Source organism: Coffea arabica, chromosome 1e (assembly GCF_036785885.1).
Source record: "Coffea arabica cultivar ET-39 chromosome 1e, Coffea Arabica ET-39 HiFi, whole genome shotgun sequence".
NCBI classification, from domain to species: domain Eukaryota; kingdom Viridiplantae; phylum Streptophyta; class Magnoliopsida; order Gentianales; family Rubiaceae; genus Coffea; species Coffea arabica.
In genome coordinates, this window is record NC_092311.1 from 55983613 (window position 1) to 56005043 (window position 21431).

General features: G+C 38.7%; 4 protein-coding genes across 5 annotated transcripts; 2 read left to right on the forward strand and 2 right to left on the reverse strand.

The window, feature by feature from the left end:
- Positions 1–249: 249 nt before the first annotated feature.
- LOC113735784 (pentatricopeptide repeat-containing protein At1g02370, mitochondrial-like) lies at positions 250–2547 on the reverse strand. Its single transcript, XM_027262771.2, has 2 exons — positions 2038–2547; positions 250–1620 (listed from the first exon to the last, which is right to left on the reverse strand). The coding sequence occupies exons 1-2, from the start codon at positions 2323–2325 to the stop codon at positions 385–387; spliced, it is 1524 nt and encodes a 507-aa protein (XP_027118572.2). The 5' UTR covers positions 2326–2547; the 3' UTR covers positions 250–384.
- An 818-nt stretch (positions 2548–3365) lies between these two features.
- Positions 3366–5887, forward strand: LOC113735776 (beta-carotene isomerase D27, chloroplastic-like). Its single transcript, XM_027262765.2, has 8 exons — positions 3366–3721; positions 3837–3936; positions 4254–4355; positions 4448–4547; positions 4816–4907; positions 5021–5101; positions 5167–5235; positions 5396–5887. The coding sequence occupies exons 1-8, from the start codon at positions 3567–3569 to the stop codon at positions 5552–5554; spliced, it is 858 nt and encodes a 285-aa protein (XP_027118566.1). The 5' UTR covers positions 3366–3566; the 3' UTR covers positions 5555–5887.
- Positions 5888–6200: 313 nt separating this feature from the next.
- LOC113735766 (DEAD-box ATP-dependent RNA helicase 24) lies at positions 6201–11679 on the reverse strand. 2 transcript variants are annotated; one of them, XM_027262757.2, is made up of 5 exons: positions 10767–11679; positions 8294–9522; positions 7255–7294; positions 6584–6989; positions 6201–6448 (listed from the first exon to the last, which is right to left on the reverse strand). In XM_027262757.2, the coding sequence occupies exons 1-5, from the start codon at positions 11383–11385 to the stop codon at positions 6397–6399; spliced, it is 2346 nt and encodes a 781-aa protein (XP_027118558.1). In that variant the 5' UTR covers positions 11386–11679; the 3' UTR covers positions 6201–6396. The 2 variants fall into 2 exon arrangements, 1 of the variants encoding a protein (XP_027118558.1); XR_003459577.2 differs by lacking the exon at positions 7255–7294.
- A 4583-nt stretch (positions 11680–16262) lies between these two features.
- LOC113735757 (receptor-like serine/threonine-protein kinase ALE2) lies at positions 16263–20624 on the forward strand. The gene is made up of 8 exons (XM_027262749.2): positions 16263–16688; positions 17349–17801; positions 17991–18362; positions 18495–18707; positions 18804–19184; positions 19357–19600; positions 19671–19818; positions 19968–20624. Exons 1-8 carry the CDS (start codon positions 16637–16639, stop codon positions 20340–20342), a joined length of 2238 nt encoding a protein of 745 aa, XP_027118550.1. The 5' UTR covers positions 16263–16636; the 3' UTR covers positions 20343–20624.
- The last annotated feature ends 807 nt before the right edge of the window (positions 20625–21431 follow it).

Below are 21431 nucleotides of genomic sequence, written 5' to 3' on the forward strand. Positions count from 1 at the left end.
GAGTAAAACTTTCTATTGGTCTCGTATGTGCATGGCCTGCGATCGGACAACTGGTGAATGAGATAAAAAAGGACTAGCTGACGAAATTTGGTAGAAGTTATACTTAAAAGATACTTTATCAGCCCAACTCCAGCAGATCGTTTGAAAAAAAATTGCTTGAAATATTTCCAAACTCTCGAATGATTATCTCTGCATTTCAAACCTTTTGATCCTCCTGTCGGAATTGACCTTATGCGTGAAGGCAAAGGATAACAAAAACCAAGACTAATATGAATCTGGCTTCTAAAAGAAGCACGTAACATCTTCCCATCGTGCCAAGCCACTTGATAACCAACGGGATCTTTACAAAAGAAATATTGAAAAGTTGATTCAGGAGAACTTAAACTATTCAGGAGAAACATTTTGTAGCAGGTTTTCCAGTTCGGAGCATATTTCAATTCCATCTCCCTCAATTCTTGTGCGCATATAGGGTGCTGTTTTTGCAGCAGCAACATAAGTCTGAAGCAATGACTTGTAGCCTCTGTGATTTAGACAATTTACCTTCTTTAAGTATTTGCAGAATTCCTCGGCACTATCAACATCTTTTTCTTCTTCACAAACAGTGAGAAATTTACATATGCTATCAGATTTTGGTTGCCATTCAGAGCCATCGAGCTCAGAAATAGCAGCTTCCATGCACTGCAGCGCCAGCCTGATATTGCGGTTTTTCAAATAGTACATCATTAGCATTTCCCGGGCAACAAAGAAAGGTCCACTCGACCTCTTTAGCGCAGAATGGAACACGGATTCAGCATCCTCTGCCATATCATGTCGGAGATAGGCACCGATAGCAAGGTTAGCCAACCTAATGTCATAACTAGAGCATGTTGATTCCCATTCCTGGAAGCAATTCTGCAGTCCGTGGACGTCGTTCAGTTTATTCAGAGCCTGAAGCATGGTAAGATAGCTCAGATTTGTAACTGTAGGCAGACTTGATCTCAAGGACTTCCAAATGCGATGGACCTCACCAATATTACCAGTTCTGGCATACAAGCTTAGCAGATAATGAAATGCCTCACGGTTGCGAGGTCCCATTTCTTGCTCTACCTTTTTTAAAGCGAGCACAGCTTTTTCATTAAGTCCAGCATTGACATAGGCAACAGCCAAATTACTAAAAGTAGTCCAATCATACCTTTTCCCACCCTCCTGCATAATCTCCTCAAAAACTCTTTCCACTCCCTCAATATCATCTAAGCACGAATAACTATGCATGAAAATATTGTAAGTAAAGGTGGAGAGAGGTATCTTCCTTTTCTTCATTTCGTCTACAAGGGGTGGCACCTTCTCGGGCTGTCCTAATCTCATATACAAGGACATAACGTTGTTGAAAGCCAGTGAGGAGGGAGCAATTTGCATCTGATGCATCTCGTCAAAGAGATCCAATGCCTTGTCTTTCATCTTTTCAACACAATAGCAGTTCAAGAGAGCTCCATAAGTGAATTGGTTCTTAGCAGAAGGTGGAAGGCCATTGAAGTAGTCTTCGGCGGCATCTATTCCCTGGGTTTTACATATAAGATCCAAGCGGGTGGCATGGTCACGGTGTGAAAGCTTCACGTTCCTTGTGTCCATCCATTCCATTGTCTGTCAATCAATTTACCTACTAGTATTAGTTTGGTCTCCGTACTAGCACTGGCATATCCCAACAAAAACAAAATTGGTCGTTGGTTCGTGCCTCTCAAACACAAAAACCTGCTTGCTAAACGGAAAACTAAAAAGCACACCTTTAACCCATAAGAAACTTGAACTTGATCCTAATCCTCAAAGGGCAGGGCAGCCGCAGCACAACAACTGTCCATTTTATCATACCCATACATATATCGATTATTAATGGTGGTCAAGTTTTGCAGGGGAGGGATAGGATAGGACCATAGGAAGTCATCAAACTCTGGACCATTTTAACAGAAAAGAAAATCTGAGAAACGATGATGGCCAAAGACATGGTACTGATGTCCACAGATATATTATTAGGATATGCATACATATAATAAGAAGTGTTACCTCAAGGGCTTGGTGGTGTCTTCCAAAACGACGAAGTTCCTTGATACATCTCATGAGCTCCTGTTTGTGGGGCACTCTCCCCTCTCTCAGGTACTCATTTATCGTCGCTCCCACCAACCCTTTCTTCGCTCCCAATGCCGACAACCTTTTGTAAAGGTTCCTCTCTCTTCCCGGCTGCTGCGTCGTCTCCTTCTCCACGTTCACCGCCGTGCTGACGCCTCTAGTCAGCGCCTCTGCCGCTATTCCGGCACATTTCCTTTGACCCAAACCCGCATTCTTTAGCATCATCTTTTTTTTTTTTTTTTGGCCTTTTTCTTTTGGCAATTTTGGCAGCCCTCGGTTGTGGCAGAATGTTTTATACAGCACTACTCCATTAACTGGTACCGCCACGGTACAAAGGGCTTTCGATAGGGTTTTAGCAATTTGAGTTTTTTTTTTTATATATAAAAAAAAATTAGATGGAGAATTGCGAGCTGGTCCTCACATTTTAGGAGTAATTCTTAGGGATGACTTCACCATCCTTCCCTAGTGTTTGTATAACTGTCTCACATTGCTCCCATCAGGTTTTCAAAATTAAACTGAGCTCGCTTATCTTGCGGTTTTCTTATAAACTTGGTCCTTAGCTATTCAATGAATTTCCAATCTGCAATATATATATATATATATATATATATACCTTGATATTCTGTAATGAATATGCAATTGATTCATCTTTTCTCCAACTATACAACTTGTTGAGAAGTTTTTTCAACTCAAGTTTTAGCAGACGATTTATTTATGAGAGTAGCAAGATTTTGGACAATAGCCTCAAACACCTTGTGCACTCGCATCTTTACATGTCATATTATCAACTTTACATGAGCTTATACATCTCTTTAATAAAAAGCTAGCATCTTGGGTTTGATTTCCTTGCTCCGGTACAAAAGCCCTTAATACTAAATTACCAACAAAAAAAAAAAAAAGAATTGAGCTCCCTTTATAAATTAGGAACTCAAATGCAGCATTTTCTCATGAAAAATCTGTATTCATCTCGTTGGAAAAATGTCAAAGAGTAAGTGTAAGGGCGAAATCTAACTACCACACCACCAAAGCAAACTTTGAAATCCATAATATGCATAAATCACAACTACTACATTATTTTTTTTTTAACGTAAATAAAAGGTTTCGAACCACTTACGCTCTTTGTCTCTTATCATCCAACTCATCTCTCTCTCTCTTATATATAAATTCCAAACGATGGATGGTATGACTAATCTACTCCTCCAAATATCACATTTGACCAACAATGGGTTCGGGCGGGGGGGAGAAGACACGCTGAGTGTTCATTTTCATTTCTGTGGCATCGTAAAGTTTTGGGTAGGGACTGTTGCATACTTAAAAAGAGTCTTTTAAGAGTTTGTGCTGAGTCGAGGGACCAGTTTGGTAATGGGTGCCCCGCCCACCTTATCCATGGCTATCGAATCTGACTTAGAATTGGGGTTGGATAAATTTTGGGATATGGAAAGGCTAATACTAGTATAGTAATAACAATGGCAACTGCTGCTGCACTTGTTTGGACCAAGGCGGCACCTCTGCAATTTCCATACCCCCGCGCTGTCTCCAAGATTCACCCGCGAAACTCTTCTGTTGCTCCTCCAATCTCATGCTTCTCTACCAGTGGCCCTCGTCCTGATAGCGTAGGCATGTAAGTGTATTTCTTTAATCTCATCCCGTTTCTCTATCACTTTCCGCCAAAAAAAAAAAAACATAGATGCATTATTTATACGTGGTGTATCATATATTTCCTCCGGATTGCAAAGGAATACCGAAGCAGCAGGAGAGAAGATGAGGCAAAATCAACAAAGCCTGGGCTTGTTGGATAATCTCTTCCTCCATTTGTTCCGCGCCAAAATGGTCCGAGTATGTACTTCCACAACTACTCTCCTCCTTTTTTATGTGCCTACTATATCTTTATTCGCAGCATAATAAAATCTAATTACTCTGTTTGAGACGAAAATTTTTATTTTTTTTTCAAAAAAAAAAGGGCACTTTTTTTTTTTTTTTTCTTCTGTTCTGTTCTGTGGAACAAGTCGTAAATAAGCAAACCGGAAACCCCATGGCACATCGAAGGATTCAGTTCCAAAGTTAGATACTAGATGACGATTGAGGAGCAAGGAGGCAGCTTTGTTTCTGCAGATATCCTCCTCTTGGAATATGTTCTTATTATTCCTCGTCAGGAAACTGGATGGGAGTCGGAGAAGCCTGGATATGACGGACTCATTGAAGTTGCTAATCATCTTACAATTGGTCGATCAAATTCTGAGACCATTCAGGCATCGGTACATGCAAATTCTATATAATACTATATATTAATAGCACATTACCCGTAGTCTTCTCTTCTCTTCTCTTCTCAACTGACTTTAGTCTGCAGGTCCGGATTTTAAGGTCGCTGTTTCCTCCGCTGCTATTGGAGCTTTACCGCATCCTCGTTGCGCCTCTAGCACAAGGGAAAGTCGCCGCCGCTATGATCGGTGAGTGCTTCAGCCTCACGCTGCCCTGTATCCTGTACTGTATGCATATATATATATATATATATATAGAGGCTAATTAATTCCAAGTTTCTTTGTCCACGACTCATATTATATTATATTATATTATATGCAACGTTGATAGTACAATTTATGCCAGTAAGTAATAAGCGTCCCACCACGCCCGCTCCACCTTTTATTTTATATAGTATAGTAATAGTAGTATTATGAAATTTGAACTGATGAATATCCAATTATTTGGATCTCGAAGCAAGGGTGACCGCACTTTCGTGTAGATGGTTGATGGGTCAATGCCAGGTCAACTCCGTACCACTTCCTGATGGATCTTCTTTGATGAGTGGGGTATTTGTTTCCTTTCCTCCTGTGCAACCTTTTTCTTTTTTTTTTTTTCCTTTATATATATATATGTAATAATTGGTGGTCTACCGTAATGGGACATATCTATGCTGCTGCAGGTTTTTGTGGAAAGATGCAAATATTTAGAAGAAAGTAAATGTGTGGGCGTATGTATCAATACCTGCAAGCTTCCTACACAGGTTTCACTCTGACTACATGCTCTTTGCCTGATTCTTCCATTTTGTTGTACTAATATTTCTTCTAGACTTTCTTCCACGATTACATGGGAGTTCCCTTGCTGATGGAGCCAAACTTCACCGACTATAGCTGCCAGGTTATGATTCCTTCTTCTTCTTCTTTTTTTCCCCTTCTCCTTTCCTTAATCAGACAGTACTACTTACCATGAGATGACACTATGGAATGTGTGACGCTGTAACTAACTGTCTCTGTTTCGCCTATTTTTCTCATCCTTTGGGGTATTACCAAAATGGCAGTTTAAATTTGGAGTCGCTCCTCCTCCTCCACCCGAAAGGGATATCGCACTGACAGAGCCCTGCTTAGAGATATGCCCACATGCCAGTCGCCGTCGCCGTCGCCGTGGGAGAGCAGCATTTAGCCCCGACCATAAACCAAATTGCCCTAAAGCATCATGACTACCAATGGCTCGCGCATTCTTCGGGCGTCACTTCCATCTCAAATTGCTGAGCTGGAACACTTCGTTATGGAAATTGATCGATCGCAAGCCGCTAGGCCAATCCCTTCTCACTTTATCGACCAGCTTACACGGGACGGGAGTTCCTATGTATTTCAATTGCGCTTGCTTCCTACCGTTCCATGTTCCGCTGTTACAATGAAGTCAGGCAAATTGAGTCAAAAGTCCTACAAGATTGTGGCATCTCCGTTAATATATGCCTGCTTCTTCTCAAAGTTTTGACATGTCCAACGCCCGCTTGATTCCAAATATAATCAGTATTATGTTTCATTAACTTCATCAATTGCTCAAGTAGGAGCCTGGAGTTGGCAGTACAGGAGTTCTGGGAGAAATAAGCTGGTGAATCCGTGGCTCTCTAGTCGAATGCAAGAGAATTGTCATTGCAAATATCTATTCCTTGATCCCCCCGCCCACTCCGTCGTTTTTCCATGTTCGTATGATGTAGTATGAATGAAAGAGAGATTGATAGGATCCAGCAAAAGGAAAACACAGAAAAATATCAACCAACAAACGAAATGTATTCGGTGCAAATAATTACCGAAGCCAATAATATTTACGATGCCAAAAAGACCGGAAGTAGAAAGAGAGAGAGAAATGAGAGAGGATTTACCTGGTCTTAAAGACTAAAGAGTTACAGTGTTAAAAGGGTTCGGGATGGATAAATACAAATGTAATAAACAAAATACCAGGGATAAGCACAAACAACTTACTATGAATACGCATACAAACAAGATTGACTAACCAAAACCTTCAAAATCAAGTAGCCAACAAACTGTGTATTAACTAACGATCCCAGCCAGAGGGCCTCCGCCTTTCTCTAGGTCTTTCCTTGGAACTGCAACAATTTAAAGTGAACTTGCACGCGTCAATAACCAAATGACTGAGAAATTTTTGTTTCTTTCTCCCTTGCCCCAGCATTGGAGGAGAAAAGCCAGAAAAATACACAGTAATAAGTATCTTACATTCTTACCTTTCTAGGTTCTTTCGTATTGCATCATCTCTTGCAATTCCTGCAGCATTATTCCCGCTCGGTATTGTTGCAGCACCTGCTGAACCAGTTGTCTGAGCACTGCCAGTATTCCCACCAATTGTCCCACCAGAAACAAAGCCCGATAAGACCGTCCTCTTGTTTGCATACATGCTTGAACTGCTGTTTACACCTTGATTTTGGGAATTTGACGATGCAGCAACAAAGTTGTTTTTGAACTGTGACATCATCCCTGTTCTCAATGAATTGGCTGCCACAGATCGACTAGGAACTGCAGCAGAGGAGGATGATAAACTACTTGATTCTGCACTATATCCAATACCCAGACCATAATCCACACCACGTACACCTCTTCCTCCACCTCCCCTTCCTTTAGTCCTTTTCCCACCTGCAAAAGCATTGGCCTTTGTGAAGAAAAAATGAAGACAGACTATCCATAACAAAATGTGGTTAAAAGAGACAGGAAAAGACGGAGGAGTTTCCTCATTGAAATTGAGCACTCAGGCCCCTGAATCCTTCAAAATAGGAATTAGCCGCTGATGTTAGAGTTATAAAACTACAAATAGAATGCACATTTATGCTCCCACCCGCCAGGACATCCAGTTCTTTGACCATATTTCTATAAGCACAAAATCATAGAATAAAAATCATACCTCCTTTACGAGCATCACGTTTGGATCTGAACCTCCCATCCTAATGATTTAAAAGGTAAAAGTCACTCAATCATTTAATATAAACTTCAAATACAACATTTACAAAAATCCCATATTACCAAAGAAACATACAACATAAAAACGTGCCTGTGCCACCTATACAAAATTCTCCATATTGGAAGAATTTAACAAATCTCTATCCAATAGTTTAGTTCAGCATCAAAAAGGTAACTGGGTCAGAATAGCACCCTTGGGAGCTGATCCTTCATTTGATAAGCATGAAGACCAGAAAGCATACAGTTTTAAGGCCTAACGACCAAACTTTTTGGTAAAAAACCACAGCAACATATTGGAGTTGAAAGGAATTTAGGAGGGATAATGAAATAGTACAAATAAGGCACTTAAAAATTAGATGTATTAGTTAAATTGTGCACATCTGCCATAAGAGCACATTCAGGGGGAGGCTTCTGACAGGAGGACAGAAGGAACAGAAATTTGTCAAAACAGTCAATTGAAGGCCTGACAAAACTGAGTGCAAACTAATCAGTTTGCCATGCTTTATTTTTGCTTTAAGCAAGAGGTTTTAACTAAAAAGAGTAAGGGTCAAATCAAGCAACATCAAACCAAACCTGAACAAATACAAACCAGCAGTAAGCAAACAATCCAGCTGGCCTTAGGCATCTAATATTAAGCTTAATTTTGTATGTAGTAAACAACAAGTAGTATCTGACTTTGATTGTTGCACCTGATAGTTTTTAGGAAAAGGTAATCGCACAAATTATCAAAAAAAAAAATCTAGTTTCACCCAATATCCCTATTCATAGAGTGAAGCGTTTTATAAAGAATATGAACAACGTATCCCAAGTTAATTCTCCATATGTCATTCATGTATTTCATCAAGCAGAGGAACCCAAAAAATAAAGGGAACAATGTAGTAGCATATAACATGTTTTTATGAATTACATTCATGATGGCCAATAAAATCCGCAAAACCAATCTAGGATTTCAACTAATCTATTAAGAGAAATTGTTGAATTACCTTCATAGCAAGATCCATTAGCTCCACAGATACATTCTGACCCGCAGCAATCAAACTGTTGACCAATTCGCCGGCAAACCGTGCCTCCTTCTGTGTGATGAGAGTATATGCAGTACCATCTTTGTCTCCTGCACGACCAGTTCTTCCAATTCTATGAACATGCATGTCCATGTCCTTAGCTATATCAAAGTTAACCACCGACTTAATTGACTTGATGTCAAGACCGCGAGCAGCAACATCAGTTGCAATAAGAACATGGTAAGTTCCAGATTTAAACTTTTGCAGTACTTCTACACGAGAAGCCTGGTCTTTGTCACCATGCAGAGCTGCAACTTTAAACCCTCTCTGAGCCAACTGTGATTCAAGGTCATCCACTGTGGCCTTTTTGGATGCAAAAACTAAAACATCACCCCCATCAATGAGTCCAGGTAGCTTCTCAAGAAGCCAAGGCAACTTCTCAGCATCAGAAGGAATCACCTGGACAAACTGAGTGATATCCTCATTTGCCATACCCACCTCCCCTACAGTGACTCGAATAGGATCCGTCAGTATTTCTCTAGCAAGCTTTTCAACTTTTCGAGGCATGGTTGCTGAAAAGAGTAAAGTTTGGCGATCTGGCCTAATCTGACCAACAACAGACCTTATCTGTGGCTCAAATCCCAGGTCAAACATCCTATCAGCCTCGTCAAGGACCAAGTATGTTGCTCTCAGCATTGTCAAGGCCTTCATTTTAAGCATGTCTATCAGTCTCCCTGGTGTGGCAACAACAATCTCACATCCTGCCTTGAGTTCCTTGAACTGATCAAGCTTGGACATCCCACCATAAACTGCAGATACACGGATGCCATGTGGTTTTGCAAATTTCTTTGCCTCCACATATATCTGGTGTGCTAGTTCTCTAGTTGGTGCACATATTACTCCAATAGGACCTTCTTCTTTTGCAAGTTCTGGTTGATCCATAATATGGACAATCATGGGAAGAACAAAAGCAGCAGTCTTTCCTGAACCAGTTTTTGCAATACCAATAATGTCCCTCCCAGAAAGCACAATAGGCAAAGCTTGGCATTGTATTGGGGTAGGCTTTTCATACGCTTGTTTTGCAATAGCTTTCATGAGCTCAGCCGAAAATCCACAATCTTCAAACATCTTTAAAGGCCTAGGAACATCAAAACCAGAAACACGAACAGCTAAACTCTTCCTGTAATCGGCAATATCCTGCTCACTCATACCTGAGTTGGCCAAAAGAGAAGTTAGAGCAAAAGTTGAATAACAAGTAATAAAGGGCCCCAAAACAAATATTAACTTCTAATAACAACCTAGATGAAAATTTTCTTGTAGGTCTTAAATAAAATTTTGGGGCAGCATTGACCATAGAAGATATCATCAATGTCGAATCTATGTTCTTAGAATTACAATTCCCTCCATCTCAAATTGAACATCTTACTATCCTATTTGAGTTTATACTTATGATGCTTTAGTCGTAACCATCATGCTTTATTTTGTGCGCTTGGTCAATATTGTAGCTTTCATATTTAAACTGACATTTTCACACCATGTATTCTCAACCTACTACTGGTAGAGTAAAATTCCCAATATAGTATGAGGTTACAAAAACTGAAGAATACTAGGAAAAACATCCTACTTATTAAACAACAAAAGTTTGACACCAATTTGGGCATCACATTAAGAGTTCAAGTACCTTCTCAAACTTACTCAGTATGAGTAATTCCAGGATCCAACTAACCTCACTCTGTTCTCCACGATTGAAAACAATCAGACTCTAGGGGTGGAAAATATGTGTGAATACCTGTGAAGGAGAAGATTACTCTCTTCAAGCTGATGTTATCCTTTGTTTTGTAAAAGCACCGCAAAATAGCCCCAGATTTCAGAACCTATTTCCAAACTTTAGGCCATCAGAAGCTTCTTATTTCGTTAGCAGCTACTACTCTTTGGATATTAGCAATCTTCTTACAGTATCTGTTTGCTACATATACACCACCTATAGCTCAGTTTTCCAAATTATATATAGGTATTTTATTCTACACCTCTAAATAACTCTGACAAATCTAAATATAAATGTGGAACATAAAGTTGCTGTTGCTTCTTCCCATTGAAGAAGTTAATTTGTGATTAAATCACAGCAATACCGTCTCACATAAAAAATATCTCATGGACTGTAACCCAAGTTCAAATGAAAGACATGCAAGATATAGACCCCTTCAAAACTCTCTCTCTTTCTCTGATATGGAGAATTCCCAGAAAGAAAATGAATATAACATGTCCAATCCTTGTAACTAGCAATATGGAATAATCCCACAACAACATTGATAGAGAAATTTACAACGCTTTTCACCTTTTATCTTCTTACTGGCTCATCTACCACCATTATTAAGATGAAATGGTAAATTGCAGAACCACTACTAGAAAACCAAAAAAAAAAAAAAAACCAAGTAAAAGGAAGACCTGTATCTACCTGAAATGGAAGCTTTTTCTTCATAAAAGTCCTTATTAAATGGTTCGTAGTCTATGGAGCTATGATCCAAAGCTGGAATAGGCTCAATCTTCTTCTTATCAAGAAGAATCGGATTATCATCAGAATCATACTCGATAAGACCGGCATCCACTGCCTTGGCAGCAGCATAAACTTCCTCATCCGAATTATAGCCGGCGTGAAGAGCATCAGCAGCTAATTGCAACCCTACATCTTTTTTAGCTTTCAGAAAACTCTCCATTGGATCATCGTCATCCTCCTCGTCATCCTTGTACTTGTCCAACCTATCTTTGGGTTTGGGAGGCGGCGGAGCCCTCATCTCCTCATGAATCCCCTCCATAAAAGCGTCCAGAGGATCGATTTCGTCATTGCCACCAGTGCCGTTATCATTGTTGTTGTTGTTGTTGCTGTTGTGGTCGACGTCCCGGTCGTCGTACTCGATATTGTCTAAGTCAGTATCTTCATAATTGTCGTGGCCGCCGCTACTGGAGCGAGCGGATGGCGGGACGTAAAGCCGCTGAGGGGCCTGTGAGCGTTCGAAGTTGTAGGTTGCTTGGCGATTGATGCCGAAACCTTCGAAACCGAACTTTCTTTTCGACATTTTCTGAAGTTCAATTCCTTCCCTTTCTCTTCTTCTTTTTTTCTTTTTCCCTCTTAATTTTTGGGATAGAAGTAGAACCAGAGTATTATTTGTAACCCTAGGTTCAAAATCGCATCCTCAAAAGTCAGAAAGAGGCTAAACCCTTCCTGATTTGGGTTGCCCCGCGCGCCTATTGGGCACTGTACTAATCCCCCGGCGGAGGACACACAAGTGCGCTGCTATAAGTCGGCCGTGGACATGTAAGTGCGCTACTACTATTTTATCTCCAGTTTGCCCTTTGGTCTAGGACTTCCTTCCTCTTTTTTTTTCCTTTTTATCATTTTGTGAGGTCTTCCGCCGGAATTTTTCACAAATTTATTATTATTGTCAAATGGATGATCCTATCCTCGAGCTAAATATTCATTTGATAAATTAAAAAAAAAAAGGGTCTTAAGTCTGTTTTTACAGCGACGGCGAAAATGCCCTTTTATTTGTCGTAAATTCTCTAACTTATCCCAAATGAGTAAAGATTTGTTGATAACCATCCGTCTTAGGCCGTGGCCGCCACCAAACCTTTAAAATTTTACCAATTTGTCACAATTGTGATGGTTCTTCAAAAAAAAAAATTCACATAGGTGCGTGGTATTGTTCAAGACCCTTGAAGTTGGCGGTAAGAAATTGACGGCTGAAGATAGCATGTGACGGGAGTACCGGACTAAGTCGGGTGGGTGAACCAAGATGCGTTCCAGCACTTGAAGGACAAATAAAAAATTCCAAAATTGAATGGGTCAGTGAGATTTGAGTGACGGCTTTGGACTCACCCGGTCCTCTACTTCTTAATAAACTCTCTTCTTTGCTCGGGAAATAATAATAATAATAAGGAAAAATCGTTCAAGACGTATTTCATATTTTATAAAATAAATTTTTTCATCTTTTACTTTTAAAAATATAATTTTATATCCCTTATAAATTCATATTGATCAAATTTCATCTCTACTTACGTTTTCGACTAAATTTGGGTCGAAATTCACCACGTGCCTTGTATGTAATTATATTTTAAGGGCAAAATTATCAAATCAAATTTTATATAATTTGATTCATAATTCCTCACATTTCATAAAATAAATTTTTCCATCCCTGACATTTCACAAAATGAACTTTTTCATCCTTCATATTTTTCAAAATGAATTTTTTCATTTTTTATTGATCATGTATGTGAATATTTTTTTTAAAATTCATGTATATATTTATTTGATTTCACCTGAACAGTACGAATAGCATGTGAAATCAAATAGAGATTTATTACATACTATTCATACTACTCAAGTGAAATCAAATAGATATATACATAGGTTTAAAAAATTTATTAGTTTTTCACTTATATTCATTTTCTTATACTCGAAATTTGAAAAAAAGAAGACATTTAATCCTAAATATTATCGAGTGTTAACATCGAATTAAATTTGGATAGAAAAAGTAAATAAAAGAAAAGTATGACAAACAGAAATAAATGGTTGGCACTTTCAAATTTTAAAACAATCACAAGGCAAATAATTCAACTGTTGGTCTTAAATGTATCGAGTAAAAATTTTATATTTAAATTGAAATTTGTTAGCACAATTATAGAATTCGAGTTAGGACCCATTAATTAGACGATCTTATTATACAATTCTATAAATAAATTATTACCAAAAGAGAAAGTTCACAAATATTAAATAGGTTCAAACGGTGAAATCATATAAATATATACATGGACTTCACACAAAATTATTAGTTTTAAACCGGAAAAATCGTTCAAAACGTATCTCACATTTTATAAAATAAGTTTTTTCGTCGCTCACTTTTAAAAATGTAATTTTACGTCCCTTACAAATTCATATTGATCAAATTTCATCCCTACTTACGTTTCCGACTAGATTTTTGTCGGAATTCACCACGTGCCTTGCATGTGATCATATTTTAAGGAGAAAATTGTCAAATCAAATTTTATATAGGGTTAATATCAGAAACCTCCCCTGAGGTTTCTTCTAATCACATCTAGTACCCCCCATGTTTTTGAAATCACACTTAGCACCCCTGGCAGTAGGATGTGACAGGTTGTCCTAATCAAAAGGTGAGAAATTATCCAAAAACACCAACACCAGGCAATTTTTTAAGCGGGGAAATACTGGAAAACCAATGCTGCTGTAAACAAGTAAGGTATAATTCCCTTTGTACCAAATGCTCAAGCTACTCTAAATGGTGGATCTCAAGCCGAAACTTCTGTTAGCATTAATACTGCTGCAATAGTGGCCTCTAACACTATTACCAGCAGTTTCTCTATGATGTTTTGAGAGTGCTAAAGGTTCCCCGCAATCCTTGCTTTTGGTATCTGAAGTAGTTTAGGTACTAGTCTTCTTAACTCCCAGCAATACTGAAGCAATGTTAGCTTTTGTGGACAATTTTTTGATAAGTGGTGCAATGTGCATCTGATTTATATTTCCTGCCACTTATGGTGCTGTTTGACTAATCTTAGAGCTACTTGTGTATAGTTTTGTGCATTGCAATCCTCACCATCTAAACAACTAGTTGTAGATGGTGTTTTTGTTCAGAATTGGATTGCAATATAAGGCTTACGTATCATGTTACTAGACTGATCCAATGTAGTATCATGGACTATGTAATTAGTGAAGAAGGGGCAGGGACGATTACTGCTGTTAAAGGTAGTATAATTACTCGCGGTTGTTCTAGTGTTACAACGTGTACAAATGATGTTACACCGTGTGGGACGGTTACTGCTGTTAAAGGTAGTATAATTACTCGCTGTTGTTCTAGTGTTACAACGTGTACAAATGATGTTACACCGTGTGAGACGGTTACTGCTGTTAAAGGTAGTATAATTACTCGCTGTTGTTCTAGTGTTACGACGTGTACAAATGATGTTACACCGTGTGCAAAATGCACACAAGCTTCCGGAGTGCAACCGTTCCGACCCCAGGTCCATAATTAGTTATGCATCTCTATATCGCCAAAATCTCTGATAATTAGTTATAACATTCTTTTTGTTACACTTTTACACCCTCAGCTTCTAAATTAATATCATATGTCTATTTATTTATATTTTTATCTTCTAAAATTCACTAATCATTTTGGGCTTTGGGTAAAAGTGGAACAAAAATAAAGTCTCTCTCCTACAATTCATTTTTTACTACCATTTTCAAATAGAGGGGCTGACAAGATACCAAAGTTGTCATTCCAGGGGTGCTAAGTGTGATTTCAAAAACATAGAGGGTGCTAGATGTGATTAGAAGAAACCTCAAGGGAGATTTCTGATATTAACCCTTTTATATAATTTGATTCATAATCCCTCACATTTCACAAAATAAATTTTGTTGTCTCTTACATTTCACAAAATGAACTTTTTCATCATTCACATTTTTTAAAATGAATTTTTTCATCTTTTATTGATCATGCATGTGAATAATTTTTTTTTTAAATCCATTTATATATCTATTTGATTTTATCTGAACGGTACGAATAGCATGTGAAATCAAATAGAGATATATTACATATTATTCGTACTACTCAAGTGAAAATCAAATAGATATATATATAGGTTTAAAAAACTTGTTAGTTTTTCACTTATATTCATTTTCTTTTACTCGAAATTTGAAAAAAAGGCATTTAATCCTAAATATTATCGAGTGTTTATATCGAATTAAATTTGAACAGAAAAAATAAATAAAAGAAAAGTATGACAAACAGAAATAAATGATTGACACTTTCAAATCTTAAAATAATCACAAGGCAAGTAATTCAACTGTTGGTCTTAAATGTGTCGAGTAGAAATTTCAGATTTAAATTGAAATTTGTTAGCACAATTATAGAATTAGACTTAGGACCCATTAATTAGATGATCTTATTATACAACTCAATAAATAAATTATTACCAAAAGAGAAAGGTCACAAATATTGAATAAATTCAAATGGTGAAATCATATAAATATATACATGAGTTTCAAACAAAATTATTAGTTTTAAACCCCTATATATATATATATATATATATCTATTGAATAGGATGTGTATAACTACGATTAACATGTTTAGATAAATTCCAATAGAGATAAATTACATGTTATTTATATTGTTCAGGTAAAATCAAATATACATATATGAGGGTTTAAAGAAAAAAGCTATTCGTACACATGATCAATGAGGGATGAAAAAATTTATTTTGAAAATTATAAGGGATGGAAAAAATTCATTTTTTGAAATGTGAGAAACAAAACAATTTATTTTATTAAATGTTAGGGATGAAAAAAATTCATTTTGTAAAATGTGATGAACTATGAATCAGATTATGTAAAAATTTGATTTGATAATTTTGTCCTTAAAAAATGATCACATATAAGTCACGTGATGGATTCTGGCAAAAATCTAATCGGAAACTTAGGTAGGGATCAAATTTGGTCAATGTGAATTTATAAGGGACATAAAATTACACTTTTAAAAGTGAAGGACGAAAAAAATCATATTATAAAATATCAGGGACGTTTTGAACGATTTTTTCTAATAATAATAAAAAGTGTTGGGGGGGGGGGGTGCCTGCGTGTGTTCCAGCCGCAATATCAAATCACCCGTCTCTTCCTTTGGGCCGCCTCAATTGCGACGGGAGTGACGTCGCTGGTCTTTTTACCGTTATGTTAGTTCTTAGCACTCCTAATACTTTTCCCGTCAATGGCGGAGCGGAGCCACCCTTATTATTAGTGTATCATTCGGAGTAATGCTTGAATTAAATTATAGCACTACTAATAGAATAAACCCCCGTCTTTACCAGTCACCGCCCCCGCTCCTCAGTCACAGCCACCACAAATGTAGCAAGTACTTAATAGTATTTAAGAAATACTAGTAACAGTAATTAAAAGAAGAAAAAAGAAAAAGAAAAGAGAGAGAGAGAGAGAGAGAGGCGGGGGTGGGGAAAGCCAGCTCTCATCAGTTTAGCTCTCAGTCCTCTCCGCTTTGATCGTGGCGGGCGGCGAAGCTCAAGAAATGGCAAGTGGCTGTCCCGATTATCAGTTCCCAGCTGACGTTTTGAAGATTTCTCGAATTTCCGTCTCCATTTTGTTATTGCAGACACATACAGCATGGGACTTAGTTCTACGATTTATGCTCCGTCTGCGTAATTAAATCTTGTGGAGAGATCTCCGCCTCCACTGTGGTTCCTTCCACTTTGTTCCTCACTCCTCAGATCTGAACGCTTCATTTTTTTCCCCTTTCCTCGGCGACCGTAATGATGCTGCACTCAGCTCAGCTGCTGCTCGTCTTGTCCTCTTCCATCACTGGTGAGTTCACATCAACAAAATTAAGCTTTGCTATTTTCATTTTTCTTTATATCTTTCTCGTTTTTATGCGTCTGGTGTCGGTAGTACGTTTGAAATGTGGAGTAATTGCTTGAATATATTTCGGCAGTCCTGCAAATTCTCCATTTGCCTCACTTTTTAGGGTTCTCTACATTCTTTTCAAACCTTCTTTTATTTTATAGCTTTTTCCTTTTTTTCAATAGTCCATGTGGTGCGAAATTGTACCGTTAATAACCACTCACTTCAGGTCTGGCACTCCACGAAAAAAGGGGGAAAACCACAGTGTTGAGGAAACTGTTGATGTTAAAAATAACTGTGCTAAATTGGTACTGGTTTAGATTTTTTTTGTGCTAGCCTTTTATTTATTAATGATGAGAACCATGATCAGAGGGGAATGGGAATGTGCTTCTTCTTGCTTAAAAGATATCGTGGAGCCAATATGTGTTTAACACGGTAATTGCTATGTTTCATTCATTCTTTTTTTTTTTTTGGGGGGGGGGGGGGGGGTGGGGGTGTTGGTGGGGGGCATTCTAGTGGAGTATTCTATTTCTCTTGTGTTAGTTTCTGTGTCATATTCTGATTATTTCATACGAGGATTTACTAGATCTTCATCTCTGACCCTTGTTTCAATATGACCTGTAGGGCTGCTTAGAAAGGTCCACTGGCTGATGCTGGGACAGGTTCTTATTTGTTTCTTTATACTATCTTTCACTAATGCTGACTCACGTGATAATCCGTGGGAAGCACAAGTTCTATCTCCAGTGGAAATGCCATTAGCTCCACCAGCTATGCCTGCGCTGCCCCTACCAGCAAACCGACCATTGTTCCACAGATCACGCTGGAAAAACATTTCGCCCTTTGGTGTTCCGGTGCTTGGGCTGGCACCAAGTCCGCCTCCTCCTCATTACGGTCCATTTGTAACATCCCACCATCATCCTCCTTCAAGCTCAAGGTTATCTAAGTCGTCAATGAAGAACGGTGGACTGAACCCTCCTAGTGGCTTTTCACCTCCACGCTTTGCCCAGATTGCTCCAGTGCAATCTGGTGCATTACCAGCTGGTCTAGCTCAACCCCCACTTTCGCCTCACACCTCCGGTATGACCCGATGCTAAAATGCCAATACATCGATTTTCACTCTTTGATTAGATTCTCCTTCATATTCTTTGTTTGGCTCAATGCAGAATTAAGTGAGGGAAATGCTTGAATATTTTACGGTTGCCAATCTATTAGGTTTTTACTTCTTGCCAATGTATTAAGATGTTTTCCTGTTTCTCTCCATTTCAGATTGTTGTGGACCAGATATGGTGCTTAAACGTGGAACCCAGGGTTGCCAATGCGTATATCCACTTAAGCTTGACCTTCTCCTCTTGAATGTATCACTTAACCCAAATTGGAATCCTTTTCTAGAAGAATTTGCATCTCAGTTAGGCTTGCAAGTTTCCCAGATAGAGCTAATTAACTTTTATGTGCTGGGACTATCGAGACTTAATATTTCAATGGACATCACTCCAATGAAGGGCATTAGCTTCTCTGCTACTGAAGCTGCTCAAATAAACTCTTCACTGTCTTCGCATAAGGTTCGTTTGGACCCTGCATTGGTTGGTGACTACCACCTTCTCAATCTGACTTGGTTTATGCCTTCAGCTCCATCCCAAGGTAATCCATTGTTTACCATCATCCTTTGATGCATCTTTGGTCTAGGAAGTTTATTCATCTAGCTTTCCCAACAAATTTTCATTTTTTTATGACAAAAAATTGTGAAATGAAATTTTTTTGTATTGCATACAGCTCCTCTTTCTCATGTGCCTCCAGCAGAAGCACCTCAACAATTGCATTCACGTCCTGTAGCATCCAACAGCTCAAACAAGGGAAATCATTCAAGTTTAGTTCTTGTTATTGCAATTGGGTCTGGAATCTTGATCATTGCTATTATTTCTATTTTTGTAATTTGTCTCTGTGCAACACACAAAGAAAAAAGGAGAACATCTGTCAAAGAACCTGGTATGGATCTGGGTATCGATTTAAATTTGTATATGTTGATTTTGCACATCTAATTCCTGTCTCTTTTTAACATTCTCTGAGTCTTGTTTAACTCAGCAAAGATGAGGACTGCAGATGCGGCCCCCCTAGCTGGATCTCTTCCTCACCCTCCGCACCCTACCAGTACCAGGTTTCTAGCATATGAAGAACTTAAAGGAGCTACAAACAACTTTGAACCTGCTAGCATCCTTGGAGAGGGTGGTTTTGGCCGAGTTTTTAAAGGTGTACTTAGTGATGGAACAGCTGTAGCCATAAAGAGGCTCAGTAGTGGAGGTCAGCAAGGGGATAAAGAATTTTTGGTTGAGGTTGAGATGCTTAGCAGGCTTCATCACCGTAACCTTGTGAAACTTGTTGGTTACTATAGCAGTCGTGCTTCCTCGCAAAACCTACTTTGCTATGAGCTTGTCCCGAATGGAAGTTTGGAATCCTGGCTCCATGGTAATTCTTCAGAATTATTTGGCATTTGACAGTTATATGCCAATTCATCTGTTATTCAAGCAAAACAGCAGAATGACTAGAGTATGAGTGTCAATGTTGATGATTAGCAATTAGAGAAGTTTATGCTAAGGTATGCTTGTCAGTTTTTAAAAATGTCACTCATCTGCTGCAGGCCCCTTGGGGGTGAACTGCCCTCTGGATTGGGAAGCCAGAATGAAAATTGCACTTGATGCTGCAAGGGGACTTGCTTATCTGCATGAGGATTCTCAACCTTGTGTCATTCATAGAGATTTTAAGGCTTCAAACATATTACTTGAGAACAACTTTCATGCAAAAGTTGCTGATTTTGGTCTTGCAAAGCAGGCCCCTGAAGGCAGAGCAAATTATTTGTCTACACGTGTTATGGGCACATTCGGGTTAGTTTCTTGATCGATCAACTCATCATTAATGTTATATGCGCAGATTTGTAATGTGAATCGCATACAGGTATGTAGCCCCAGAATATGCTATGACAGGCCACCTATTGGTCAAGAGTGATGTGTACAGCTATGGGGTGGTCCTCCTTGAGTTGTTGACTGGAAGGAAGCCTGTAGATATGGCACAACCTTCAGGCCAGGAGAACCTTGTGACTTGGGTTGGTTATAACTGTGCTATTGCATTTTTTATTAGTGGTGCTAAATCTAATTATTTACAGTCTTTTTTTTCCCTTGAGGATGAATTCCATTACAGTCAAAGTGATGCTTCTCAAGTATTTTAAAGTTGCAAATATTGGGTTGGTTTCAGGCCCGTCCAATACTTAGAGATAAGGATCGGTTGGAAGAGCTTGCTGATCCTAGGCTTGAAGGCAAGTATCCAACAGAAGATTTTGTACGGGTTTGCACAATTGCAGCTGCTTGCGTTGCTCCTGAGGCAAGCCAACGCCCTACAATGGGGGAGGTGGTTCAGTCACTTAAAATGGTGCAACGCGTTGCGGAGTATCAGGATTCTGCTTTATCTTCTAACAGCCGGCCGAATCTTAGGCAGTCGTCTACAACCTTTGAGTCAGACGGTACATCATCAATCTTCTCTTCTGGTCCTTACTCTGGTCTAAGTGCTTTTGATAATGACCACCACTCTAGGACAGCTGTATTTTCTGAAGATCTTCATGAAGGGCGGTGAATATTGTTTTAAATTCATTGAGAGCTTACTTTTAGGTCAAGCTGTTGTTTTAACATGTCATGCTTTGTGTGGTGAGATTATTCGAAATGGAAAAATTCAGTTTAACTCTTTTTAATTGAAGGGATGGAAATTGGTGCCTTCTTTCATCCCTTGTAGAGAAGCATTATCAGTTTTCCCCCTGTTTGGTGGTCATTCTCTACATGTTGGATGAGAGTGTAAATATTCATTGTTACTGTTGTACTAGAAACTAGAAGTCTTAAAAGATTTTCTTTCCCTTTTGTCTTTTCTTTCTCCTTTTTGTCATTTTATTTGCCTACTGTAGCTGAAGTTTCTCGGCATGTTAATTATGATCATATGCTCCCCGTTGTATAGAACGCATTTGAAAGCCGCACCATGTTGAATACACATCGAGGAACTATAGAGCTCAAATGAATCTGCTATCTAATTGGCAAGCTTTCTTTTGCTGCTTTAATTGGTTGGACCTCATCTGCAACGATGGCAATCTTGCCTGACTTCAGGCTTAACGTGGGTGCTGCTCTTTTTTTTTTTTTTACCCCCCTAGTTTGCTCTGATTCTGAGACAGGGAGGTCAAAATTCACTGCTGACATACTCGCATTTTCAGCTTTTCGGATCTTTCCCGTTCAATGCTTCGTTCTGCTCGGTCTACTACACAGGATCAAGGGTTTCCGCGGTTGTTGTCATACAATAAATATAGACACTAAACTAACTAACCTCTAGATATTAGAACAATAACATGCAAAACCACGACAACTATTGTTGATTTTGTATTCATAAATAAATCAAATCACAGCCATCCATTTCAAAATGACGCGATCCACAACATAAACTGTTGTTTCCAATCACAACTGTGACTGCAGAAGATCCAGATCCTCACAGGCGTCCTAGAGGGCGTATTGTCAGTCGATAAAATAAAACAAAGGATGGGTCAGGCCTAAAATCAGAGTGTGTAATTACGCTATTCAGTAACATCTCACGGATAAGAACTTCTTTTGGTAGTGGTAACTCACTCAAGTCGGATGAAAAGCGCTTCTTTCTGCCAAATCTCTCCTTAAAAGTAACCTCCTGGTA